Source organism: Opisthorchis viverrini (assembly GCF_000715545.1).
Source record: "Opisthorchis viverrini unplaced genomic scaffold opera_v5_483, whole genome shotgun sequence".
Lineage (NCBI taxonomy): Eukaryota > Metazoa > Platyhelminthes > Trematoda > Opisthorchiida > Opisthorchiidae > Opisthorchis > Opisthorchis viverrini.
In genome coordinates, this window is record NW_008752143.1 from 175,739 (window position 1) to 203,329 (window position 27,591).

Consider the following 27,591-nt stretch of genomic DNA (forward strand, 5'->3'; position numbering starts at 1 on the left):
AGTTGAAAAGCGATCCCCGAATACCTTCACGAAGAGACGACCGCACTACTCTGCGACGGTCTCTCCACCTCTCTAACCCTTACACGTGTGATACCCTTGGAATCCCCGATACCGAGTTATTCAATGGTTAGAGGTCTGACTTATACAGTTTTTCAATCATCCAGGATAGGGGTTAGAGTATGTGTCGCGTCTTGCTGACAGGCTTTTGGGCCTACGTTCAACCATGAATCGCACACCTGAATGTACTATTCTGTCCCCAGCTTCATGGTAAAATAAAAATGCAATGGCACAGGTGGTATCTGTAAACGTTGCACTTTGTGCCCAATCTGTGGGTGAGCATGCACATTCGATATTTGGGAATGGTTTCTGAAACAAAGTGCAACAGTGTCGTCAAACAACGTGATAGTTATGCAAATATACCTAATTACTGGTGGATAGGATGAAGTTATTTACTGTCGATCAACTAACAGTCAATCTGTTCGTTGAATTTCAGAGTGGACTCGCCAACTTTTTATCATCGTCGGCTGACGGGTGGGCATGTAGTTCACTCACTTTCGATTGTGTGTGGATAGATTCTGAAAAGTATTAAATCAGTGTAGCCTGATTGGTTGTTTGACTGGTTGGATGTAAGTCATTTGATTGGTTCATTTGGGAACGGTGTTGCTTCGTGGTCTGAAAATAAAAGCAACACCGAATACAGGCAGGCCAATCGATTTACGTATTAGCGAGTTCTCAAACAACAAACGACGTTACAGGTATTAAATAGTAAGAAACCACCCACCCGACCGATTAAAGTGCAATTCAGGGAACTTAATCAAGGATCTCCACTTCGACAGCGGTTCGTTCGACTGACCGAATTTTATATACAAACTCATCTATTGTCAGTTCCATGGTTCGAAAAAAGAATATGATGTTCGAAGCACAAAGAGTCCAGTATGTGCCAATTCTATGTGACGTGTTCCCAGTCCAGGTGACCTCAAACGTGGGTTTTACTTTGTTTGTAAACGTAACCACCTCCGAAACACCCCGAGGGAACTCATCCGACAAAATGCTCCCATCAGATCTTCATACTTTGTTACCTTTTCAATTTCGTTCGCCAGGTGACTGTTGGTTCCTAGCTGCCGTCGCAAGCTTGTCCATGTATCGAGATTTGATGCAGCAAGTGAGTCATCTTCAGTTGAATGTTCAGCACTTTCTCGAACAGCTATAAGCCACCTGAATTTTAAACGTTTGAACCTTTTTTAGGCTGTGCCAATCACAATAAAAAATAAGAATCCAAACGCAAATGAATTTTGTCATTTCGGTGAGCACCAGTCATCAATACGGTTCCGAAGCACTGGTTGCCAGTCAGATCTACAGATTTTTGTTGACATGTAGAAGAATAATCGGGGTGGGCATCAGTCTAGCTAATTGTGGAGGAGAATGGGTGGAAAGTTATTTATCGAGTTCCGAAGTTTCCAGACTGGATGGTTTGCGCTTCGCGAGGTTCCGAAGGTGGATTTTGCCTTAGGTTCGAGAGCACACCGGACAACGGCTTGTGGCTGGAGCAGATTTGATGCTCTCACACTTCTTTAGCCACTTCTGAGTGGTGTCAACGTCTAATAGGAAGATATCTCACTTCTACTCAGCTCTTCTCATTGCACTGTCATACCATATTGAGGAAACCGAATACAGTTGATACCATCATCATTGATATTCTCCAATAGCCGACAGCCAGGGGCGACGAAAGATGGTATGCTGACCTCTGAATCCATCTCCTGTTTGCAACAGGTATTTGGAATTGAATACCTCTTGTTCGGAGGATGCGTAATGCTGCTGGAAACACAAGTGCACACATGTTCAAAACAGCTTTCAGGGCAGAATATAGAACGGAAGCGGTTTCCATATCAAGTCCACACCAATCCTAGCATTATTTCTGTATATTCAAAACACGATACATTTCTGCCAATCATCTCGCTGTCTGACCTCAGGCCTTTCCGACTGGGGTTACCAACGGATAATTTATAACATGTTGTTCAGTAATGACCGAGTTTCGATCGATTCACTGTGTGTGTACTACAGTTCATTTATGCTGAGGGGTTACCAACGGATAATTTATAACATGTCCAGTAATGACCGAGTTTCGATCGATTCGTTGTGTGTGTACTGTGTGTGCTGAAAAAATATATAGATGATCGTTCAGCTGTAACACCCTTTCGGTGCCTAACTGCCATGCCACCAGAAAAAAGCACGAGGAGTGGGATACTGCCAGGCTCCCCAAGCATAGCCAGAAGATGCAGAGGTTGTGTTCGAACCACGGACCTTCCGGTCAGTAAATCCGAGCTCTAACCACTCAGCCATCTTGCTAAAAGCTCTCACTTGGTTGTGAAGAATTAAAGGCATCAAGGAGTCATGCAATGACACACAATGCTCAATATTTCCCCAGAAGCTCCAGCTGAGTTTTTCTGATTGGAACGAGCACTCACTGAATACGCACCTTGTAAAGGGGAAATTTCGTCCTCTTGCAGCGTGCTGATAGTAGATGTAGTCCTTCAGAGGTGTCCGAATTTGGCAGTTCCTATGATCAAAGACCAGAATAAAGATCATACCAAATGTCACATTTCTAAGTCACAGATGATGTGACTCACAACGTTGTGAATGCCGGATGGGATGCGCGCTGTAGCAGTTGCTGCCTGTCTCACGTACTAACCTTCAACTCAAATGACCTCTGTACCTTCGAGGCGGTTTTCATATGATTTGGAAAGGATTCCAGAGGTGTTATTTTCATCTCAACAGAAGGTTTTCTTCCATTTTACGCCTTCATGTGGACGGATACCATTGTTCAAGCAGTGTATTCGATTTAGGTCAAGTCTAAACAGCGCCTCTCGGTTTCGCCGCTCACTTCAGAGGTGTTGGGTGACGTACAGCTGAACATCATTCAACACAAGGGCTATACGTCATCAATAACGTCGAATCAGTTATCCATTGGACGGTTTTGATCAATTATGCACCATGTTTCTCACACTAGCTCGCACATTCCGGACACATTCGTAGGAAAAGCATAATAAAACTCAGTTCAAATTCGGTCCGAATAGATATTTCGCTAGCATCCGATATAGATGGCTGCAAAGGCAAGGGTTAGATGAAAACCGAAGAACAGAGTACAGAAATAAACACAGCATCTTTTCAAAAGCCAACTTACCGGAAGCAAGCACTACATTGTGGTTCATTTAGTTTATTGACTATCACTCGAGAGGGAATGCCTGTGATTCGGATGGAGCCGAACTAATCCACTTAACAGCGCTCCGTCAAAGCACCATGTGGAATTGGTTGTTCACAAATGTAGCTCATTAGTCTGCAGCTTGATGGAAACAAGGTTGGGTACCTAAAGGAAACTACTTACAAGGTTGCTGAAAACTCCTCGATAGCCCACGACCGGCTTCACCCTTCTTGGGGCTCATCAAGTAGGCNAAAACCAAATGGATTCGCAAATGAGCGTATTTATTGAAAACAGTGCAATTTGGGTTAAAGTAGATCATAAGGTTGAGGGAAACCGGGGGAGTGCGCCATCCTGATGAGCCCAAACTGGAAGAGCGAAACCGGTCGTTGGCTGCCGAAGAGTTTTCAGCAACCTTGTGAGTAGTTTCCTTTATGAAAATATACTGCAATATCTCGAATATCGTGCCAACTGAAACATGAGGTGGCCTGTGCGCAGCACTTTCAGTTGTAGAATATCATAAACGAGAGATTCAGTTGCGTGTCTCGTAAAAACCAAATTGATTTGTAAATGAGTGCATTTCTCGAAGTTTCGGTACCCTTTCTGAATAACACTAAACTGATGTACCCGTCGCTCCGATGCGTCCCTATAACCGTTGGCGCTATTCACAGGAAGTTGGGTAATTGTCACTTCAAAAGATGAACTCATCCATAAGACGAAGCGATTCGTCTTGGGTATTGAGGCCACAAAAGACATTGTCGTTCTGAAGTTGAGAGCACCATGTCTTTTCTTCATATTGCAGTCTGTTGTGCCAGAACAGTCAACTGGACTATCAAGAGTGACACCTCAACAAGTTTGTCGTGCCGCGCGCATATCGGGGCGGATTTGCGGGCGTTCCAACTAATTGAACAATGACACCACGTACATCCGTTCTGTTCACATTCAAGACATCCCCTCTATACAGTGAAGAAGATCACGTTCATATTCCAAGAATGTAAAATTTTGGAGGGCATTCAATCAATGTTTCTGCAGAGTTGTACCTGACGCTCGTCTGAATGAGGATCAGTGTGTGGTTTTGAAGGTATCTGAAGATTTCGCAACCTTCAAGCAGGCAATACAGCGCGATATTTGAGTTTATAAATTTTTGCCTAAGGCGGAATGGGAGCTCGTTGGTTCATTTTCAACTCTCAGTAATTTGGGAAAATGAAAAAAAACTGAAACTTTGTCTATTCTGTGCAGGATAGCTCTGTACCATGCAGTGCGAAATGAAAGTCAGGAAAATGGTTCGAAAGTACCGAGGTTGAAGATGCCGTTAGAAAGTCGTCTTGTTCCCCTTGAAGGAAGAGCACCCTGTCTTAGGGCGTTTTCAGCAGTTAGAAGAATGTTGGTCGGGCGGATTGGTGCGCGTTTGTTGGAGTGACTAGCGCAACGAACAGCCTTACCAAATATGGTAGGAGCGAAACTTTTTAGGACCGATCCTTCATCTCGTTGGACAAGTCAACTACTGAAGGAGTGTTAAACGATGTGGCTTATCGATCGCTTAGTGCGTTTTGGGAATTGAGCTTGGTTAGCCAACCATGCATGCTATCGGAAAGCATCTGTTTACACTCACATGTCATATCTAGGACTTGTTTCTCTGTTTACTGAGAAAACAGCAAAAACGATTAAATTACCTGGGCTTATCCGGGATTGTCGTGTCGGGAGCTTATCCGGGATTATCGTGTCGGAGGAAGGGAAATCTTACTTGTAATGCACTACTCATGAGGTTGCTGAAAATTCATCGACTGGTTTCGCCCAAATTACTTTGCAGGTGAGTGTATATTTGCTAATTTCATCCAATTTGTTTTCAAGTAGAACATAAGGTTGACGGAAACCCGGGGGCTGCGCCTGTCTGATGAGCCAAAAAAGGGCGAAACTGGTCGTGGACTGTTAGCTGGGTTCCAGGTGGGTTTCTCGAAAAACCAAATTAGTTCACAAATGAGTGTATATTCGGAAATCTGACTTGTTTGTTCGGAGAGATTTCAGCTACTGCTGATTTAGCCTAAATAACTATCTGGTGGCCCTTGGTAAACAGCCGTTTGGCATGAACCAATGAATGCTTCTTACAGAGGCTTTTTCATACACCCATTTTCAACTGTTCACTTTTCTCATACAACAACTGCGTCATAAGCGAAGTGGAAAGTTTTTACCTGTTAAACGGTTGGGTACACTGAAAGTACACTGAAAAACCACGAGTCCGAATCGAAACCCCGGTCATAAGCTGTTGGAATCACGCAACTTAGGGATGCACTACACTGGTTTTGGCTTTACATTGAAAATTTGGTCGGATTCTGAAGAGACCAGGAACACCAGTTTTTTCGCCTTTAGTGTGCTTGGCGGGCTCTCTCACGTGTCCCAGAAAGCAAGCAGATTCCTCGGATCATCCACTCATGACGCCAGCTAGCACAGTTGAGGAATGTGATCTGATCTGACTGTTCCAAACAGTCAACTGTCTTCAGAGAAAACCCACTCTGTAGGGTTGTACCCCAGGCCGACCCCCCTGCGCCCACCTGACCAGTCTAAACAAAGAGACCAAACCTCGTTCGGCTAAGATTCCGGGATCTGTCTGCGTTTCCATTATGAAGCTTTCAGTAGTTTCCAAGCCAGTGGTTGAGTGATTATCAAAGTCCTGAGGAGAACAAATGAGTACGTAGATGAAGCAATCTCACTGAATTTACGTTGTTCACAGATACGTTAATTTTAGCACTCGCATTCACATGGCCATTGTGATCAGAAGCCACCCTCTTCCCCTGGTCGAAAAATCCTGCTTCGCGGGTAATCGTACTACTGTTTTGGACAGACGTGAATAACTACAACCTCGGCGACTTAGCGACCTTTTTCGGGGTTTAGGCAGTGGGGTTTCATCTGGTTTTTTCCTAACAGTGGACTGGTTTTATAGTCACAAACACTTGAGTCACGCTTCCGCCAAGGGTTCTTGAGACCTTTAAATTTGATGAAATCGTTTCAGAATTCTCCTCCGGTAGGCGTGGCCTAGAAGTCTCCATCACTCTTGAACATCTCCACACTCACTTGAAGAAAATCCTAAAGGGCAGATCGCGCGAAATCGCGCGTTGAAACTATCTCAATGTGTAGAATTGATTTCCACTCTGATCTTACGCGAAAAGCTGTCGGGAGATTCGACGGGTTCAGCGTAGTCAGTTTTGGTTACATGTGGCGAGGAATTACAAATGTATGAAAGGAGATGTAGCATAAATCCCGTTTGGGGATACCAAGTTTTGACGTCATTGAGGTATGGTCTGGATAGAGTGAAGGTTAAAACGGCAATTTTAGTTTCAAAAGCGCACTACACATCTGACAGTGAAGTTTACAAACGTGAATTAATAAATCCTAAAAGCCACCAAAGTGCGCCAATTTTTATGGATTTACAGAGGTAGAGTGTGGTTATTTATGATGGGCAATCCACTAAATGTTCCTCCCCGACTGGGACTGATGTGACCGAATGGGTACGGTATTGAGTTGGCCTACCGTTTTCGCCATTTTTCATGGCGATAAAAAATAAAAAAATGAAAAATAAAATAAAAAATAAAAGAATTCTCATGGTGGAAGATACGAAACAAAGTGGCTGGCCTGAGAAATACACTTATTCGCAAATCAATTTGGTTTTCACGAGAGACTCAACTGAATCTCTCGTTTATGAAATTCTACATCATAAAGTTGATGGAAACTTGGGGACTGCGCCTACCTGATGAGCCCCAAGAAGGCCGAAACCGGTCGTGGGCTGTCGAAGAGTTTTCAGCAACCTTGTGAGTAGTTTCCTTTATGAAAGTGGCTGGCCCTTCGGCAGTCCACCACCGGTTTCGGTCTCTCTTGGGTCTCACAATGTGTGCAAAGTCCCTAAGTTTTCACTGCTCTTGTCACCTCTTTAGCTACTCAAATATCCGTTTACGGGATATCATAAAAGATGGATTAACCTGTTTCACACGTTAACACCGTCGTATTTAAACAGCTGGTCCTATGTAACGAATTCGTTTTGAAATCTGAGCGTGGTCAATTGAAAACCCTTGGAATTTCACCATCCTCAGGGGAAAACTGATAAGCGCCAAGATCTAAATGAAAAACAGTGAAGTAGGATTAATGCGGTCAGGCTTGAGAAGCCTGGATCCCGTTATGTCCACCTGATAGTTTCTGACCGGGAAGAAACACCTGGCAGGCCGTTCTTTTGAACCATCTTCCGTATCAAGTCTCATTGGTCTGCTTTCCATCGGGATCTCCGTGAAAGTCGTGCAAATTTTGACCAGACACATATGAGTGATCTCGGATAGCCAGCTTTTTCCAGGTTGGCTCATTTTTCGTGCCTCACCGCTCACGGATGTTCGCTAGTGATACCAAAAATGGACATCATATCGTGGTTCTCAGTGGGTTCACGGAGTACCGCTCCAATAAGTGAAATTTAGCGCCATTTCTGACGCTCTGTCCTCATCTAGGGAGGCTGCTTTTAACGTACTGGTTTTTGCTGGCCTTCTGAAATAACCCAGCTTGCCCAGAACGCAGCCCCCATGTTGCTTCCACCATGCGTTTTTTGAGGTTGCACCGTTCGGTGAGGAGCCTTGATGGCTGAATCAACAGGTAAGCATGTAAGGGTATCCTTTTCTGGAAACATAGTTACAGTGCAGTAAGGCCATCAGTGACTAGCTTTCCTGCTGAGCTTCATAAGTGACTTGAGAACGTTTTGTCGTGATACGAGCAGACATCATCAGTGAGCAGTTGAGTGGATACTTTTTCTTTGCCTGCGTGCGTTTATATAGTACTTGAAGAATATATGTGATCTGTTGATGTAATTGGCTAATAGGGGGATAGCTCTCGTAAATTTGTTGTTATAATCTGCGTTTCTCATAATCAATTGGCTATTGAAGTACATCCTTTCGTTTCCAGCCCCTTTCTTTGCTTTGATTGTTCCACATTGAAAACGCGTTGCGTTGTGGTCTGTTGTTCCCGAGAGTGATTGGTTGGTTGGTTGGACCGCCTTGTTTTCTCCAATGTAATGGTTGTTGTACCCGCGTCGTTCAAAGTTTTCAAGATTTCACAATTTTGGAATTCGTTCTTGTCCGATCAGTTCTTCTCTCGTCTTGAAACTAAGATTTAGGATTGTCCGCTTAACTAGAAAGCTCTAGATCGGAATTATGCTCGTTTAGAGGTTTGTCGTGCATGCATATCTTTGCATGTGCTGGGATGGTGGGTTCCATACACCGAAGTAGATATAAAGCGCTCGATTTCCCCTCATAGACTGGCTGAAGTTTTTGCATGAGCAATGTTCATGATCATTCAAGCATTTAAAATACTGTACCACGGTTTAAACTGCCAGCCGACGATCCAACCGTCAGTGCGACCATCAAACGAATGCAAACAAGGTTTAAATTTAGTGTTTTAATCGTGGCTTCCAAGCTTTCTTCAATGCATCTACCCTTTGTGACTAATCAGATGAGAGCATGCCTTTTCCCCTTGGTTCCCACCCGATGCCTCTGTTTCCAAGGTCGTTCCTTTCGGCCAATCCTTTGATTCCAACCGATCTAACGCGGACGGGTTCTTCCCATACTGCGGAATGTTTTGGTTCAGATTTTGGCGGTTCGGCCAGTGGCTTGACGTCGTGGTGGATGATCGACTTCCAACTCGTAACGGGCGTCTTGTGTTCATGCGCTCTACCGATCGAAATGAATTTTGGTCCGCTTTGATGGAAAAAGCATATGTAAAGTGAGTTAAGCTCGTTGATCAGTGCAAACATAATGCAGTATTTTCTTATATCTTTCCGCTGCGAGGTGCATACTGTCACTGACGTTTGAAAAATTAATAACGCCGAAGTATTTCCAGAAAGTTTAATCAGGTTTGAGTCTTCTGTGAAGTACCAGACTGTGTGCCCGAAGAAAGCTAGACAGAATTGCGAATTTGCTCTTTTTGAGTCGTTGCTGTCATTGACCGGATCAGTTGCATCGCAGATGCTCATGCTTAGGCCTGAGCAACCTGACATGTTCTCATCTCCTTGCCCAATTCATGAAGTACCAGACTGTGTGCCCGAAGAAAGCTAGACAGAATTGCGAATTTGCTCTTTTTGAGTCGTTGCTGTCATTGACCGGATCAGTTGCATCGCAGATGCTCATGCTTAGGCCTGAGCAACCTGACATGTTCTCATCTCCTTGGCCCAATTCAGGTGGAGTAGCAGTTAGGCACCGAAAGAGGGTCGCAACTGGACGTTTACTTATGACTTATACTTATTGTCTCTTTCCGTTTCCGTCAGCCTACTTAAGAATACGTGTGTTATAGATTTTCAAGCAACTGGGAGACTGGGGAACCGATTGAGATGTTATCGTTTCATCTTATGAAACACCATGGAGTGCAAAACTGAAAAATAATTGAAAATCGCCGAATTTTCTCACACTACCATTAATTTATAAGTAGCTCAGAGAAAAAACAGTCCCGGCAGACGATTGAAACTTCCGTATGTGACGTCGCCACTCAAGGAAGCGGTCGATACTTATGACCACGTGACGTAATATCCATAGCTGAAGGATGAGTTGCTGTATATCTCGTATTCGTGTGAATAGTTCGCACTGGTGCGAATTCACCCTTCAACCGAAACTTAATTTGCAAGTGAGTTTCTATCACAATGTGTGTACGAATCGATTTGCAAGAAAGAAATACGATCCATGGGAACTCGGGGAATAGGTCCTTTTGGCGAATCTTATCAGTGATGTCCTGACGGGTTTCACTGTGATTCGAGTTGAGTTTGACTGAGACCCGACGCTTTGGCGTGGAAGTTGGAAGTAATCGTGGAAATTTCGTGAAGTGTTTCAAATAAAACTCATTTTTAGTAGATAATCTCCGCATTCCAGCATCGACCGTTCTCTACAGACCAATGTCTTGCGCGATATTGCTCGTCCGACGTTGTAACTTATCTGACAAAGGCTGTCTATTCCACTTTGTTAGACTTGCCGGTAGCTACGACGCGATGCGTGGGGGTGCCACAAGCGAGGCAATGGAAGATTTCACCGGTGGCCTAACTGAGATCGTCTCTCTTGGCGAAAAGACCCCTCCGAATTTGTTTTCTTTGATGGAAATCGCCCAAAAGAGAACGTCGCTAATGGCGTGTGCAATTGAGGCCACAGCGGACCGGATCGAAGCAGAAGGTCCTCACGGTTTGATTACTGGACATGCCTACTCCATCACCGATGTTCGCAGGGTAGGTTACATTGAGAGTGATATCCGGTATTTCCCAACTTCTTGCCCTGAAAGCAAGATTTTTGCAAAATCGGGTTAACACTGCTTTCTATTCTTAAACAGAAGATCAGTTCGTTTGCGTCAAGTGGATTTCCCCGAACAATTCCATCAACAAGTGTTTGCAGACCCCGTAGGACGCTGTTTATTGAGCTTGATGACTGACAACTGCACGTAGTCTGTGGCCTAATAGTTCAACGATTACCAATCAGCTGTAGTAGTGTTTTTGTGTCACGTGTTAATGACATCTCTCTCATGAGTTCAATCTTTCCGATTGTCGACCTCTATGATCGACGATACAGCCAGAAAATGCTGGGTGGGGGTAGGGATAACTGGGTTTCATCCTTCAGGAAGTGCGGACTCAATGACATGTAAAATTGAGGAAAAACCTCCTGGAAAGGTTGATCATGTCACCAAAGTAGGCGGAAGACGAGGTTAGTCCAGCCGTTGACCATGGTGAGTACCAAGATTCAAGTCGGTTTTCCGGAACAGACGGAAGTACCTACTAGTGAAAGGAAGAAGGCCTTCGCTGCGAAGTTATTTATTAGAAAATGCCAACTGACTGGTTACAGACCACTGGACAAGTAAGCAAAACTCTCATTTGCATCTTATTTACAAAAACTGGACATCCATCTTCTCCTGAACGCGTCTTCTTAAACTTTCCTGGGTATTCGTTGTTTTCAATTATTCATTGCTCAAATCCAAGCAAATATTACAACGCGACTACACAAATTCCACAACAATCCAAGAACAACACATACTACTCGCATGCCTCCCCATCAGTAGTATCACCGTTGCACTAGTACTGGTTTTCAGCTTTTGTCAAATTCCACCTACAGTTGAGTGTCTGATATGTCAATCAACAATAATATGGGACAGCCGTCCACATTGTTGAAGAAACTGCAGATAGCTGGTCAGCTACACAGATCGAGTTGGATTGGATCCGTGAAATCGGTTGGCACATCGCTGTGCAACCTTTCACCGACTTTTCGTACTCCCGCCATCAGTAATCGGAAGCCGCTTCAAGTTCGGTCCGGTTCTTGCAGTTGTTCTCATCAGCATTTACCGAATTCGAAGGGACAGATTGGTTGGTTAGAGATATTGATCTATTTCCAGGCTTGAGAGGAATATCGTCTGTCGGTGGAACTGAGGACGTCCGAAAACCGTTCAGTGAAGTTGTCCACATGAAATTGATGTACACTAAAATGACTAAAAATCCAGCCAACTAGTGCTTTTTGGGGGATGCGGAAAATATGGAGTTTCATGTGGGGAATCATTCTGCCATTCTGCGAAAGACTGCCTCACTCTTCTGGGAGACTTCTAAGGAATCTTGAAAAGGTTGAATACTTTCTAGCCATGTGCTAAACAAGCCTGTAGACTTTTCTACAAATAAGTAAATAAACGAGCGGTTGAGTGAATCTGATGAAAAGATATCTCAGTGGGTACATAACTGGCAGTCCTGCATCCGGTTTCGTACTGGTCTGTCATATCGAACGAAGTCAATTGACACCCGCACACAATGTCCTATGCAGTTTGCACTGAGGTGCTTTGTAGTCGGTGTCAACCCGAAGGAACAGAACGGAGGACGAACATGAGAGGGCAGTGCTAAGGCCATCATCATGCCTAGTCAGTGACATTTAATCTGAATTCAAGTGGGTGCGGCTGGACAGTTGGACCTCGCAGTGCGCGCAAACGATCATTTAGTGATATGTGGATGTGTTAAAAAATGTCGATCGACCTAAGCAAAAACTACGCAACCAAGAGAGAAGTCGATGGGGGTTTTGTAGCTGAATTTGTATAGATGAACGTTGTTCTGTTCCTTGAGACAGGTATTCTGATTGGAAACTTCCCATTACGGAGTAACACAGAGCGCTAACGGTTGCACTGGGCATTGTGCAAGTGCTTATGTACGTACTGATGACGGAGGTCGATCCGTAATAGTGATTGGTTGCTTTCAGGAGTGTTTTCATTGGTTGATTTTTTGGCTTGTGCTTTGATTGTTCAGCAACAAAAAACAGCTACAAGTATTATGGAATAAGACTTGTACCAGACTCTGAATAATACACTGCTGCTAGGGACACTTGCTAAACCCTAAAAGGGAAACCTTTCAACAGGTAGACCCTTTTTTTGGTGAACGAAACCGTCATACTGCGGAACTTTCTCGGCAGATCGAACTCGCGTGGAACGCACCAAGATACGCAGTCTACTGTACTGCAGGATGGGTTCACATCATAAGAGAAAACATCTCCACTAGTTTTCATTGCGTCACTAAACCAGCTTGATCCTTTGCGAGCGGTCTNGGTCCGCTCTTCCTCTTACTTAAACAGACGCGGATTCCTAGTAAAACACCGATCGTAAATGATGAAGCCGAATATCAGACTGGACAATAGTTCACCATAAATCACTTCGTTTCAGGGTCCCGTTGGTAGTTCGCACAGAGTATCTTGTGAATTAGGGAGACCTGTTGCTAACTAGGTAATTATCCGTATGCTAATACGCCTGAGTCAAGGATAAGGAAGAACACTGAATAAACGGAACATTGACTGCTAACTAAGAATAAAATTCCATCACAGTCTCAGTAACTTGCTTTGATCATCTGTATGCGAGTGTAGCTTTAATATCCCAGCACATGGAGCCTGCGACACCGCTTTTTATGGGTCACGTTCACCCACCGACCACATGTTTCGGAATCGCTTGAAGGCGTTTTCCGAAAGTGAAACGCTTGATTAGCAAAAATTTACGGGGCCGAATTACGAGGGCAAACCACAACCAAGGCAAAGGGAGATTACCGATTCACCCACGGTCCGCCAGGCGAACAGATCTTTAACTGGGTGAAACCTCCACCCTGCTATTCCGAATGGACCGGCGCAAACGTATCATTACTAATGGCGAGAATGTAAACAGCGAAGGGAAGAACATTGCATTTGGTCACAGCTGTTCCTCCAAGTGAAGACTAGCCAGTTCTGATTTTCGAGGGAGAAGTAAGTAGTCGAGAAATCGTTGCCCAACGTCCTTCAGGTTGTCCAACGCTCTTGACCGATGCAGAAGTGGGAACCCTTTGAATTCATTTGCATGACATTCACGTATGTTATCGGTCTTTTGGGTGAAACATAGAGTGGAAAATGGTGCGACTGTAGTACCCTTTCTTGCCTAACCGCCAAGTCACCAGAAACGAGGGCTGGGATACTGCCAGGTTTCCCAAGTCTAGACAGGGGCAGTCGAGATACAGAGGCTGGGTTCGAACCACGGACCTTTAGGTCAGTACCGGTCTCTAACTGAGCCCTTAGAAATTTGTGGTTTACTAAGGTTATTCCACGGGTGAAATGTATTAGGGACGTTACCAGCAATCTGCGATCCGTTTGGGTTTTATTTTACGTGAAAACATGACAGATGTCTTTCTATACAAATGAGAAATAGATTTGGACACCACTTTGGCGAAAAAACACCAATTTGGTTGGCTCAACTAGAAATCCTTTAAGAGGAGCCTGCAACTTTAATCTTTCCGTGGAATTTACGGCATATGCTTCAGAAAGACGGATCTACGTGTAATTTCTTTCGACTTAGATTGTTCAGCGTTTAGGATATTAAACAGAGGCAATGCTTTTTCCGGCAGGAGATGCAAAGTAATCACTAATAGTGGCACTGTACTGGAGCAACTTTGAAGTTGCTGGTGTAAGGAGGAAAGCTCGTTTATGAGAACACACCAAATAAACGGTTACAAACTATTGGAAAAGAAAGTAAACTTCTCATATGCACAAACGTTTTAAAAACCGAACATCCTCACGCTTCTTCTTGAACATTTGTGGATATTCATTGACTCCCACGCAATCGTAAACGAACGCTGCAAAGCGGTCCCACAGGTTCCGTAATGAACCTCAGCTTCCATTAGATGCGGGGCAGAGCTTCAACACGACCACAGGCTACTCACATGCCTCATCAATATTATCCACCTTTACACTGCTAGCCAGAAGGGTAGAGATGTTAGGCCTCTTATTTTTGATATATCACCCCCAGGCTAGTAAAAAATCAACAGAGCGTTTCTTATCGGGGCGTATTTTACGCCCCATTCATCGCGTCGTTTAGGGTGCATTTCAACCCAAGTAGACTGAACCGGTAAACCGGGGTAAAACGTCATCCATAATCACAACAAGAAACCTTTTTGACCGGATTTTCTAGCAGAGTGTCGATTGACGTCAACCGTTACACCAGTGAACACGAAGCAGTCTGAAGAACCCCACTTTCGCTAACAGGATTTCTCTTTCGAGATATTCTTCCACTGAATGTGCTATACAAAGAGTTCATCACGTTCTAGTTGGCATGATATGCTAAATGTCGAAGCACTTTTGACTGACCTTTCGACTGTCCATTACCGGTTTGCCATTATTGAGGTCCATCACTAAGGGAAAGTTCCTGAGTTTCCGTCAAACTCATGAATATCTTAAATGAGCGATTCGGATAGGTCTGTTGTTAACACCAAAATCGTTTGCGTATGAGTGCCGCTTGCGTACAGCATAGCTTTCAACTAGCACATACGGTTGATGGAACCTTGGTAAATACGACTTTCCGATGAGCCTAAAATGGCGACATCGGTAGAAAGCGACTGAAGGGTTTTCAGGGACCCTAGGAGTAGTGTGTCATGTCGGTATAGTCCGGAAATATTTTACCTGATTAGGTTGTTGCGAATCGGGTGGTCATATCAGTGGCACGTGTCACCTAGCTGATCCGATTAGGTGGAATAACGTGTTACCCGTTTGAATGAAAGAAAGAAAACTTGTGGCTTAGTCATTCACCATGAAGATGACATCATTGTGCCAGCCATGGTGACTTTCGAGCAAGTGTCTGTTATCGACCCGCGAGGGGTACACACTTCACTGGTCCGGCCTTATTGCTTTCGGTTTACAGTCAAACTGCACTATGCGTTTAACGTGAGCTGATTTACCTGCCAAGGTACATCAACTTCACCAAAATGAGCCACCACCTTTGGCAGAATGGCTGATTGCTAAAGTTTACGTCATCCACCTCTTTGTTGGCCCGAGAATAAACGAAAATAAGCCGTCGGCGTTCAATATCTTTTGCCGTTTTGTGGGAAAGATGCTCTGTTGTTTGTTACCTAGATCGATCGTTAGGAAAGAATGTCGGACTTACATTTTCGGCCAAGATGTTTCCGACTGAGACAGTCCCATCTGCAGAGGAGTTGTTTTTCATTTTTAAGAGCATCAGAACAAGCTTTTCAAAGGGCTAGTCAGTCTATCCTTCACTGAAACCTATCAACCCACAATGCAACAAGGAACTCCTTTTTACCATCACGTTGGTGGCTTGGATATTATTTTCCAATATGCCATTATTTCAGGTACAAACCCACTACGGACAGGTCGAGCTTGTACGGTTGCGTAACCCTTGGGGTTCGGAACACGAATGGAATGGACCATGGGGTGATAAATCAAGCGAATGGAGAAACATTCCCCCAGACGAGCGAAAAAGAATGGGTCTCACATTTGAAAATGATGGAGAATTTTGGTGAGGAAATTTCTAGAATTCGTACGATCTTTTTCATCAAGTACTGAACCTTCTCCTGTGGCATTTGGCTTAGCCTGACAGTGAGTGGTTGGTGATGTGTCAATTGATCGGTAACTCGAATGCATCTATTCGCGGTTGATCACGTGACGGCCGATTAACAGGCGGTAGAATAAAGAAAATAGCAGTACAAAGTCAACCCCCCTGATTGATGTGTTGTTTAGGTTGATGAAAATTTGGTAGAATTTGGACGCGGTGTAGCAGAAACGCTAACTTTTACCGGTGCCCGTTCATCCTATTTTGTGTTGAGTTTGGTTGAGTTTTCTCTTCCTGGGTTCTAGGAATCAGTCGTGCTCAGTTTGCTCCGGGGATTTTTATGCCGCTAAAAAGAGAAAATGGTGCTGTAGAGGTAAAAAAACGTTCATTGACTCTATACATCCAGTCTGGGTGCGGAATGTTGCTCCTAGTAAAGACGAATTATCCGTCTCTTGGACGTGGAATTCCGTTGACGCATGCGGTTTGTACTTCTGACGTCCACTTCCATCAGATTTGAGGACTTCACAGTTTTGAGGATACAGAAAACATGGCGTTCCTTTGCTACACTTGCTAATTTTCCGTCGAACCTCATCGAACCCCAGCGTGAAACACAATTCAGAATGGCGTAAAAAGAGAGGTGCCCGACACTTGACCTGGCAGAGAACTATGAAGGAGATCATGAAACACTTGGGTGTTGTCGGTGCTACTCGCCTTCCAGGATGGGGACCGCGTGATCCTCACTGTGCCTGGTTGGAGACACTACAAGATATGGCTGCCAACCGATGTCAGTGGCGTTCTTGTTGTCAGTTTCTATCCAGATTGCCTGAGTGAATGTCTGGAGGTGTAGGCACCTCGGAATGATTGTGTTAAGCTAGCACTAAGTCCCTCCCCCATCCACCTTTATTCTTTTCTTTACAATAAGGCTTTCAAATAAGTCATGGCTGTACGGCAGTGAAGCATCGGTGTTGAACACTGATGTCATGCTGTCGATGATGATGATGATGCGAAACACAAGCGAGATCATGCTACCTACACTGTGGAAAACGTGCGTGTCCGGTGACGAAGTTAAACGACCTAAGTAGCCAGTCGGCAGTATTATCTGAGTGGGACGTAACTACCATTTGACATTACATGACTGATGCGAGCATCCTCAAACCGGGTGTCCCGCATACCTGTGAGAGTCTTGAATGGCGTTCACGGGTACATGAACGTGCGACTAGTGTAAACAGGTTTTACTGCATGCATCGATGAGCTCATGAATTCATTGTGACTTGCTAAACGGTAGTGCAACTCTGTGTCGGTCTCTTGGCTTCCTGCTCCTCCCACTGTGGTATATCAAAAGGCACGGTAGCTCTACACAGCCCTTTGTGGAGACAAAGGAAAATTATTACAACTGTATTTATAGGGTAATCACAGAGTGTTCCACAAGGTCATGCTAGCATCACCGTGAGGGCGCGAGAAGCGTCGAGTCACAGATGTTCGATCCGGATTGGTTGACATTCTGACCAGTCAGAGGACAGCAAGCTCGGCGAACAGATCAACAGCCACCTGATCAACAACCAATAGAGCACACCTTCGTTTGATCCGTGTCCTGCACGTGACACATCCGTCCAAATGATGTGATGCTCAGTTATTAGGGACGGCTGGCCCCTGTACAGAAACATCCAATCTTTTTGAGGTTAGCTACCGTATTCTGAATTCACCGAAGTCGACAGTCCGCCCACTGAGCTAAAAATTCCATCAGTGGATAACCGAGGTAAGTTGCTACCTAGTGGGTCTCCTTGAGGCCACACCTGCAGCAAGTAATTAGCGCCGAAGACTTCATTAGCCCATGTGAAGGTAAATCACAGTGAAGTCTGGTTAGGTCCGGATCACGTGCGACAAAAGTGTATTAGTCCAGGTGATTCCACCAGTCGGAAATCCAAGTATACAGCGGTTGATGACGGATGTCTTCTTGCAAACTTAGGCAAGCCACAATGAACAGCAGCGTCGTTCAGTCCTCGCACCACACCCGATACCAAGTGATATGGTTGGACAGAAGCCTAACGCATCAAGAACAGCCTTGTGTACTCTGGCTCTGTAAAGTTGTTGCAAATGTCGTTGTCAGAACACTTTGGTCTGATGCACACCCACAGTTCCTAGCTGACTCGTCGAAACTTTTTGAGAATTTGTAAAGTTTCGGGTCGACTTTAGTGTCCTATGTCACAAGACCTTGTTTCCAAATACGGAAAGTCAACGAAAAGGTAAAACTCACGTCCTACTCATGCTAGAAGAATTATTTGTGAGAATAAAAATTGGTTTGGCGTTAGCATTATCTCAAGAAACAAAAATAGCCTGGTCACTTCCGAATCCGAAAAATACAAGAAGTAAACACGGGAAGACAGCAAGTGCTAAACTGCCGCAAACTGCTAGAAGTTTTCCCGTTACTGGCCTGCAGTCTCGCACATTTGGAGTTAAGCTTATTGTGATGGTGCGACGGTTCGCGCACCTCAGCGATCAGTTGAGCTATACTTGGGAGTGTCTCCGTGACACTCACAGATTCTCTCATACCAGGTTGGTCAATGGCTAGAGGTCTGACAAACACACTCTCCTGGCCCTCCAGGTTGGGGGTTGGAACATTTAGCGACTTGTTCCGTAGAAATGGTAATGCATTTGCATTTCCCGCCAAACACCGTTACCTTACAGTTAGGCTTTGGTTGAGGACCCTAATCGTCCTCCTGTCTAATTGTGGGCGCCCTGGCAGTATCCCAGCCCTCGTTCAACCATGATGACTTCCCGGAATTTTCGGGGAACGCGATGGCAACGCTTCCCAAGGATGAAGTCGTTTAGTGACTACAAGGTTGTAAAAAAGTCACCAGTAGCTGATCGACAACCGAGTCTTTCTCAGCTATTCTGTAGATTTAAATACCATGCGACATACCAGGACTGAAGTGACGTGAAATTAAATCCGACCTCTGTTTTATACTATTTTTCAACTGGAATACAGCTAAAGGAATACTCCAGGGTTTGATTTGGCCGACATTCACGTCGATAACATTCTGCATCGAAGAAATATGTTAAAAGTTAGAAAACACCACACAAAATTAGAGAGTTGAGTTGGCATGCTATCCCCATCACAGTTCATTACAAAACCAGCCACTTTTTTCGATAAAATTATGAAAACGGAAATGGGTGTTGCATGAGATATCACGAAAAGGTCGAGGACTTTTCTTTAAAAGCTTCCCCTTTGATGAACACTGCTCACTCGGAATGTGGATGGTATAGTTGTCGCTGTCGGTTTTCATGATCAAGCGAGTGGCGAGCGGTTAAGCAAACGGAGTCATTCGAAGGTCTGTTATCAAAATCATGAGACCGCGTCCTCAAAATAGAATTGGCAGAGCTGCACATTTTTTGTTCATACTTTCGAGCAGTCCACGTGCACCGCACTTGAATGTTCGATCTGCACCACAAGTGAACAGATTTGGGTGTATAAGCAAAAGTTTCCAACCGTCAGACCTTAGAATTTATCCTTTCGCGGTTTGAAAAATGATCCACGAGCACAGGCATCAAAGAGCGAAAACCTGGTTTTGGTGTTCTTTAGAAATTGTTTAAAATATCCACATAATGCAAGCAAAAAATACTGTTACTGATTTCGGCCAATTAATGGATGAATCACGGATGTTTGTCTTTATTTTTTTGTATGGATTCTCTTGACCTCTCTCCTACTGACCACGCTGGCATTAATACTCTATTTCCGGAACATTTCGCATCTGCTTTTTTGAGTCCTCATTCTCCCTCTCACTTGATGAACTCATGGTCTGTGACTGATTGATCGCAAGCCGGGAATGTGATTCTGACACGTGAGAGAGGCCTTGGTGACCGTTACTGCTCCCCCGAACATGATTCCCAACCTTCGCACACACACACAGGAAAACAATAAGATTCATGAAGTTGATATGCGCTTCATGGAGGTTGTGACACGTGGAAATCACCGGACCTTTGTGAGCACAAACTTGGATGCCAATCAGCTGTGCCCTGATTTCTTGGACCATTCAGCTTACTCGAAGGGCCATAATCCTGATCCGTTACGATCAGTATTGGGTCCACTCAGATTACCGCAACATCTTCCATTCGCAGTGATCTGATTATACCGCATTCCAACAACTTCGGCGAGGCTCAACTTCGCTTCTCATATCGATGGATGAGTCCAAAAACACAGAACCAATTTTGAGGATTGATCGCTTCAACACTTAATCACTTCTGAGCCTGACGATCACTGTTCACACAAACAGTACAAAAAATCCAACCAGATGTGCAGACAAACGTTTGTCGCAGGAATTTCTCCTCAGAATGATCAACCTCTTCTTTACTGTTGATATTTTCTGAGACAAATTGTTTGGGAATAAAACGTAAACACGTACCACGAGATGTAGGATATTTCCCGAAGCCGGCATCGTTAGATTGCGCACACGTCACATTTTCGACTTGTCTCGGCTGTTTATCCATTTGTGTCAGTCACTCAATTTATGCGGCTAGTGTGGCAGAAGTGAGTACAACGAAACGGGTCCGGAGATTGACCTTCAAGTCTGACGCTGAAAAGTGACAATTCATCAGGCTTCGCTCGTTTTTTTTATCACGTGATCCTGGTCCCGTTAGAGCCAACGAGAATGACAGTAGCCATACTTGGAAATATCAAATCTGTGGGAGTTGATCACTAGACAAATTCATCCCAAAGGAGTTCTGCAAGTAACACAAACTCCAAAAGGGGTGGGTTGTCACTTTCACAGAAAGATTAATCGGACAAATCAATAACAGGGCTAGATTTGGCCTCTGATTTGATTCAGTTTTCTTCTGTGATTGGAACACCTGGACTATTCTGTTCCCGTAAACTGATATTTCCTGGAGAACCCTCTAGTTCGCGGATTCAACCGATGCACATCACTCACCCATTCAGAATTTTCGTTGGAAACTAATTCATCATTTAAGCCATGCGGAATATTTGATTTTCTCTGGTGACGTACAATTTCACAATTCTGTTTTTTGCAATGTTCACAGGGGCGGTAAATCACCAAACCACTTTTTTTCTTTGGACGTTTATCCGGTTTGCGGATAGCTCTAACGAGGGCTCTGATGAACGAACAAGAGCCATTATACGCTAGTCCATAATCGGCGGTTTTATGGATTTCAGCATGGTACATATTTGGTTTCACTTTTGTTTACTTCTGAGACCTATCATTTCAAAGTAGCGCTTGAGGTTTATAGGGCTAGAGGGGATTCATCTTCATCGTCATTCATCGTTGAACATTTTTACTCCAAAGTTGGCAGTAGTAGCCATACTTGGAAATATCAAATCTGTGGGAGTTGATCACTAGACAAATTCATCCCAAAGGAGTTCTGCAAGTAACACAAACTCCAAAAGGGGTGGGTTGTCACTTTCACAGAAAGATTAATCGGACAAATCAATAACAGGGCTAGATTTGGCCTCTGATTTGATTCAGTTTTCTTCTGTGATTGGAACACCTGGACTATTCTGTTCCCGTAAACTGATATTTCCTGGAGAACCCTCTAGTTCGCGGATTCAACCGATGCACATCACTCACCCATTCAGAATTTTCGTTGGAAACTAATTCATCATTTAAGCCATGCGGAATATTTGATTTTCTCTGGTGACGTACAATTTCACAATTCTGTTTTTTGCAATGTTCACAGGGGCGGTAAATCACCAAACCACTTTTTTTCTTTGGACGTTTATCCGGTTTGCGGATAGCTCTAACGAGGGCTCTGATGAACGAACAAGAGCCATTATACGCTAGTCCATAATCGGCGGTTTTATGGATTTCAGCATGGTACATATTTGGTTTCACTTTTGTTTACTTCTGAGACCTATCATTTCAAAGTAGCGCTTGAGGTTTATAGGGCTAGAGGGGATTCTTCTTCATCGTCATTCATCGTTGAACATTTTTACTCCAAAATTGGCAGTACAGCATCTTTTCCAGGACAGGTAGTTTGACGTGCAATGATGAATGGCGCATGAAGTATTCTTGAGTTACTAGGTAGTCAAGAGATCATCAAAGATTATCTACAGCCTACGCAGTTCTCCATTTTTTGGGCTTCTATGAACTCTATCCTAGGACTCCCTGAAGGGAGAAACTTACTGTGTTTTTATCGACATTTTTGGTCGTTGTATCCATTCTGTTTGGGAGACTGTGCCTAGCGGGAATTATCAACTTCGGTCAACCAGTTTCTACTCCATGGGTGCGCAAACCTTGTTCGGTTCATCATTCATCGATTCATCGGTTTGTGGTGTCGATGTATTTTGAAGGCAGTATCGGCGATGAGAAACGTCTTTGGCTCTCTCTCAGTTGTGGACATACGGTTGTGGGCATGTACAAATTTGACTTCTCGTGCACACTAAAATTTACACACTAGGTGTAAAATGAAAGGTTCTGCTTACAAGGAAATAGGACTGATATTCAGGAGCTACGTTTTTAAGTCAGCACAGTCATACGAACAAATCGGACAGTTTATCTTACCTAAGGGATCCCATTTTACATGAGGCGGCCTGGTGCAGCACATTTAGTTCCTGGGAACATAAGGGATCCCATTTTACATGAGGCGGCCTGGTGCAGCACATTTAGTTGCCTGGGAACATCACAAACGAGAGATTCAGCTGGGTTCCAGGTGAGCCTCACGAAAAACCAAATTAGTTTGTGAATGAGTGTATATTCGCTAATTTCGTGCAATTTGGTTTCGAGTAAAACATAAGTTTGATGGAAACCCGGGGACTGCGCCTACCTGATGAGCCCCAAGAAGGGCGAAAACGGCCGTGGGTTGTTGGCGGATCTTCAGCAACCTCACATAGATCCCATTTTACATTCCGCAATAGCCACTGACTCTGAATAAGGGGAGACAACCGAAGCATTAGATGTGTAAAACCGAAATCAGGATACGATTGACGTGACAGTACAACGCCCGATCTCCAGTGTAGTCAGGAACGAATTTGGTTGGTTTTAGGACAGATGGGCAAAGAATCGGGGAAACTCGACGTGGGGCATGTGAATATACTAACAGAGGCCTTGTTACCCGGGCGAAACGGTTTGCCCACAAGCACCTCATTGAAACAAGATCAAACTTTTACACTGTTAGTCTCAAAACTTGGTTTTGCATCCGAGATTTAGAGGACGAACGTATAGGTCATTGAAATACCCTCTGAGAGCTGATACGGATCGTACAGCCACAAACGTGCTTCAGCTCTGTTAGCTTAATTGCTAGTGACTGCGTCCACCAAGTACCAGCTGAGCACAAAGGACAGCTACTTTGACTAAGGATAACCGAAAAAGTATGGATTGGAGTGAAGAGGTCAGTTTCCAAAGCGGCTCCAAGGTCACTGTACCATTTTTTTCCCATCGCGTAACACGTATTGGAGGTCGGACAGTGCACTGTGCACAAGTTCACGATTTATCGGTCAAACTGAGCGCTTACTTTCGTCGTCTCAGAGGATTCCTTTATGCCCAAGACGACTGTTTTTTCTTCAGGATGTCCTTCAAGGACTTCACACGGTACTTCACAAAAGCGGAATTTTGCCACTTGGGTCCGGCATCTGGTAGCTTCGGAAGTCAAACAATACTGGAGAAGCGGAAACGCCGCTGGGAAATGACACAAGAGGAGGGCGAATGGGTCAAGTACGCCACTGCAGGTGGATGCAGAAACTATCGGGGTATGTCTGGATTACAGCGATCAGATTTATTCATTCTTTTGGGCAATTTTTGATTCTTTCTTGAAGCACACAATTCTCTCTGGTTTCCAATGGTTTTTGTTGTCGAAGTTTATTTTTATATTTTCCATCTAGGCAACCGTGAAATATTGTTGGACCCGTCATTTCGGTTCAGGTATACGCAAGCCGTCAGGCTTTTTGGACAAACAGTTGCCTGAAGGAAGACATACGAGGGTGTTTAGTGGGTATGATAGCAGCGAACGGTCCGCAGCTACTCACATTTTGGCGATCGATAAAGGATTTGAATAGCTTCAAGGGCACAACAGTGTTGGGTGAGCGCGATGCTCACTAAACATGCGAACTAGATCGCTTCGATTGACGAAACTAACAGTCAAGCTGACAACAAATCAGGCACATGCTATTTTCATCTGTGACCTGATGATTGCTCAGTCCACCGGTCCATAAACAAACAAAAGATTGAAGGATCGATTTGGATGGATGCTTTATCGGAGTCGGGACCAGATAGTACCGTCCCACTTCTTGTCTAAAGCAACGAATGTTAACTTCGGTCAGACGATAGACCTTATCTCCCCGGTTAGAAGGACAGTATTTTCAAATATGACGGAAAAAAGCCGCTTGATTCCAATGCTTTCAAGCATTTTTCTGAGTGCGGTGACGTTTTTCCCTGCGTCAAGTTTGACAAAGGCTCCTATCAAAGCAATTGTATCCACGACCATAATAATAAGGACATCATTTCAGTTTTTATTAGAGAGTATTGTATACGCTGTATATTTTTAATGCACTACTCATAAGGTTGCTGAAAACTCCTTGACAGCCTTATGAGTAGTGCAAAATATACATATGTATCGCAATATCTCGAACACCATAGCGACTGAAACATGAGGTGGCCCGGTGCAGCACATCAAAACCGTGAGATTCAGCTGGGTTTCAGGTGAGTCTCTTGCTAAACCAAAATTGGTTGCAGATGAGTGTACTAATTTCGTGCAATTTGGCTTCAAGTAGAACATAAGGTTGACGGAAACTCGGGGGCTGGGCCTACCCGATGAGCCCTATGAAAGACGAAACTGGTCGTGCACTGTCGATGAATTTTCAGTAACCTTGTGAGTAGTACATTACAAGTGTTAAGTTTGTTCATTCATGCTCCGATCTACTTGACTTACGGTGGTTATGGCTGACGTACACTCAAGAAGTCGTTCTTAAATCAACATGTTAGAAAAGTTCATTAAACCGGGTTACAGTCGAATAACACTTTCTTATCTAACATCTGCAGTTTAGATTCCCTTCTTTTAATCTGGCCTGATCAATCTTTGACAGTTCGCTTTGAGACAAGCACCCAAGTGAAGTGGTAGACTTTTGCTTGCAAATATTGACAGTTCATTTCTAGCTTGTTTCTGTTTTTGTTTCCATGCGACCACAGACACATTTCACATTAACCCGCAGTTTCGAGTTCAAGTTATCGATCCGGATGAGACAGATGATGATAATTATGGAAGCATCATCGTTGGCCTGATGCAGGAGAGTCGCGTAGATTCCAACACAGAGCTTCAGACCATTGGTTATGCAATCTATCGAGTAAGTGCTGAGTTTTATGTTGTCCGACTATATTGGATGGTGCACTTAAGTATGTTTATCGTCACAAAGTATCGGGACATTTGGGAAGGATCCTGTTGTGGACCACAGTCTCATTAATTCCTTCTTATTATTGTGAACCCCGGTCTGGATGGCTGAATGATAGCCGGATACGCTTGGCCCAACCAGAAATGTCAACGAACATGCAAGCCAGCTGCTCTATTGATCACTGTCGGGTACAAGCGGTCGAAAAAGAGATACTAAGAGTACAGTTCATCTCTCAAGGACGAGTGAAGAATAACCAATGAAATCTGTCTCAAAGAAAACGGTTATTTCATTGGCTGTAATATAGTCCCGTTACCTTCGGAGCTGGTTCTCCTAATCAATCCTAAGGGTTAAATTGCACGTTAGGCTAATTTGTGTGCTGGATGTGTGTGTATGTGTGTGTGTGGTGAGCCATATATGTTCGAACGGAATGAATTACGGCCCACCACATTGACGGTCTGGGTTCAAACGTGTCCGATCACGTGACTATATCGAATTCACCAAGTTTCTACCTTAATTCATCATCTTCCATAATACACAGCACCACAGAGAGAAGGACATTTGTCAGCTTCTAATGGTGCCGTTTGATTACTAACAAAAGTCTGGAGTAGAAATCTGTCTCCAAGGAGATTTGGTTCTTTAACGGAAGAAATCTGACCTTGTTCTAAGTTCTGTTCTTATTAACCTGGCAAAAGTTCTGAAGTGAGTGAATGAAAGCAAGGAGTTTGGGTATTTGCTGGCCTTCCGTCCAGTTTATTGCGCCATTTCTCAAATCGATAACTCTCAGAAAAAATCGAAATGGTGATGAACGTTAGTACGCTATCTTTGTGTGTTTTTGCCCATCAAGTACTGCATTGAACAAGTGATTTTCCATCTATTTACGAGTCTACAGAAACATAGTATCGGAATAATTTGTTCCTAGGAATGTTGTGGAATGTAGGTAGCTCGGGTGCGCTGCTCGGTTGTTGGTTTGTTCACCGGGCTTGGCAAGCTGCCAACTTTTCCCTCGTTTGCGCAAAGTATGATTCTCCAAGTAGCTTCAGTGCACGAATTAACTAGGCCTGAATCTCTTATGATGAGCAACTTGTTAGGGCATGAGTCTCATGTGATAACGTGTTGAAAATCAATAAATGTCAAATTGTCAATGTGTCGCGAATGTTGCTAATTCGGATGAGTTTATTGGTTATTGAACAGGTGGCAGTCGATCTGTTCACCGGGTTCGGCTATTGACTTGCAAACGCTTCGCAACCAATGCAATTCAGATAGGTAGTTCCACTTTGTTTTCCCGCATTTATATGAAATGTGATGAATATCTGTCATCGCCTAACGTGACTGGCTAACTGAGAGTCAGCGTCTTCGTGAAGCTATTGGTCCGTTTGTGAGCTTTGTGGCGCCGCGGTTCACGTTCCTTTGAGTGGAGCGGTCATCCGAATGCCTTCAGTTGCAGGTCAAGTGACAAGCTTAGCGAACAGATAAACATACACTTGATCAGCAACCAATGAATGTCAAAATGTCATCAGACCTCCCACTTGCACACATAGATATCACTTCACCATGACCGTTTTGCACGCAATGCATGCCAATGCCTTCGTCTTTGTTGACCATTTTCTCCCCACCAAAAGCTCAAGGACCACCGCGAAGGACTTCTAGGGAAAGCCTTTTTCTTGTCAAATAACACCGTTGGCAGTTCTCAGACGTTTACCAACCTCCGTGAGGTGACCAACCGTCATAGGCTCCCACCAGGAGAATACATGATTGTCCCTTCGACGTTTGAACCAAACAAGCAGGCGAAGTTCATCTTGCGGGTGTTTTCCGAACGGCCATGTCCGTCGGAGTAAGTTTCATTCCTATTGTAGTATGTTTTGCCATCAGATGGCTACCGGATGATCCTCACTTGTAAAGTTGCGAAATTCAGTTCCGTCAACGTCCTTCATAGGTTGTTACCTGTAAGGACGACAATCTGGGTATGGACTCATGGCAAGCATTTGGAGCGCAGTTGTCGATTTTGTGAAAAACTTGAAGCATGGGGATGAACAACGTGAACCATCTTCGCGCCATCACTCAGTCAGCAACACTGAATTGCTCGGGGTCATTGTACAATGTGAGCTGCAGGTGATTACTGAGTGTTTCTTACTGCGAGTAGAAGTTGCCGATTTCAGTGAACTTTGGTTGCGTTTTGCTCTCTAACTGATTCACCTGCAAGCCACATGGAAGCAAACATTCTAGCTTCTGTTATGGTAGAATGGAACCG

The 27,591-nt window shown here is 44.2% G+C and overlaps 2 protein-coding genes across 2 annotated transcripts in view; one reads left to right on the forward strand and one right to left on the reverse strand.

The window, feature by feature from the left end:
- The window catches only part of T265_11348 (hypothetical protein), a gene marked incomplete at both ends in the record, with an annotated part of 44,258 nt that extends 17,080 nt beyond the window's left edge, over positions 1-27,178 (forward strand). Inside the window, 7 exons of the mRNA XM_009177978.1 lie at positions 1,101-1,162; positions 8,727-8,944; positions 10,175-10,427; positions 15,813-15,979; positions 23,527-23,708; positions 25,144-25,298; positions 26,963-27,178. Coding sequence (XP_009176242.1) covers positions 1,101-1,162; positions 8,727-8,944; positions 10,175-10,427; positions 15,813-15,979; positions 23,527-23,708; positions 25,144-25,298; positions 26,963-27,178 — 1,253 coding nt within the window. The remainder of the gene's footprint in view (positions 1-1,100; positions 1,163-8,726; positions 8,945-10,174; positions 10,428-15,812; positions 15,980-23,526; positions 23,709-25,143; positions 25,299-26,962) is intronic.
- Positions 8,654-27,591, reverse strand: part of T265_11347 (hypothetical protein) — a gene marked incomplete at both ends in the record, with an annotated part of 34,943 nt that continues 16,005 nt past the window's right edge. Inside the window, 2 exons of the mRNA XM_009177979.1 lie at positions 8,654-8,919; positions 22,787-22,886. Of these exons, the coding sequence (XP_009176243.1) occupies positions 8,654-8,919; positions 22,787-22,886 (366 nt within the window). The remainder of the gene's footprint in view (positions 8,920-22,786; positions 22,887-27,591) is intronic.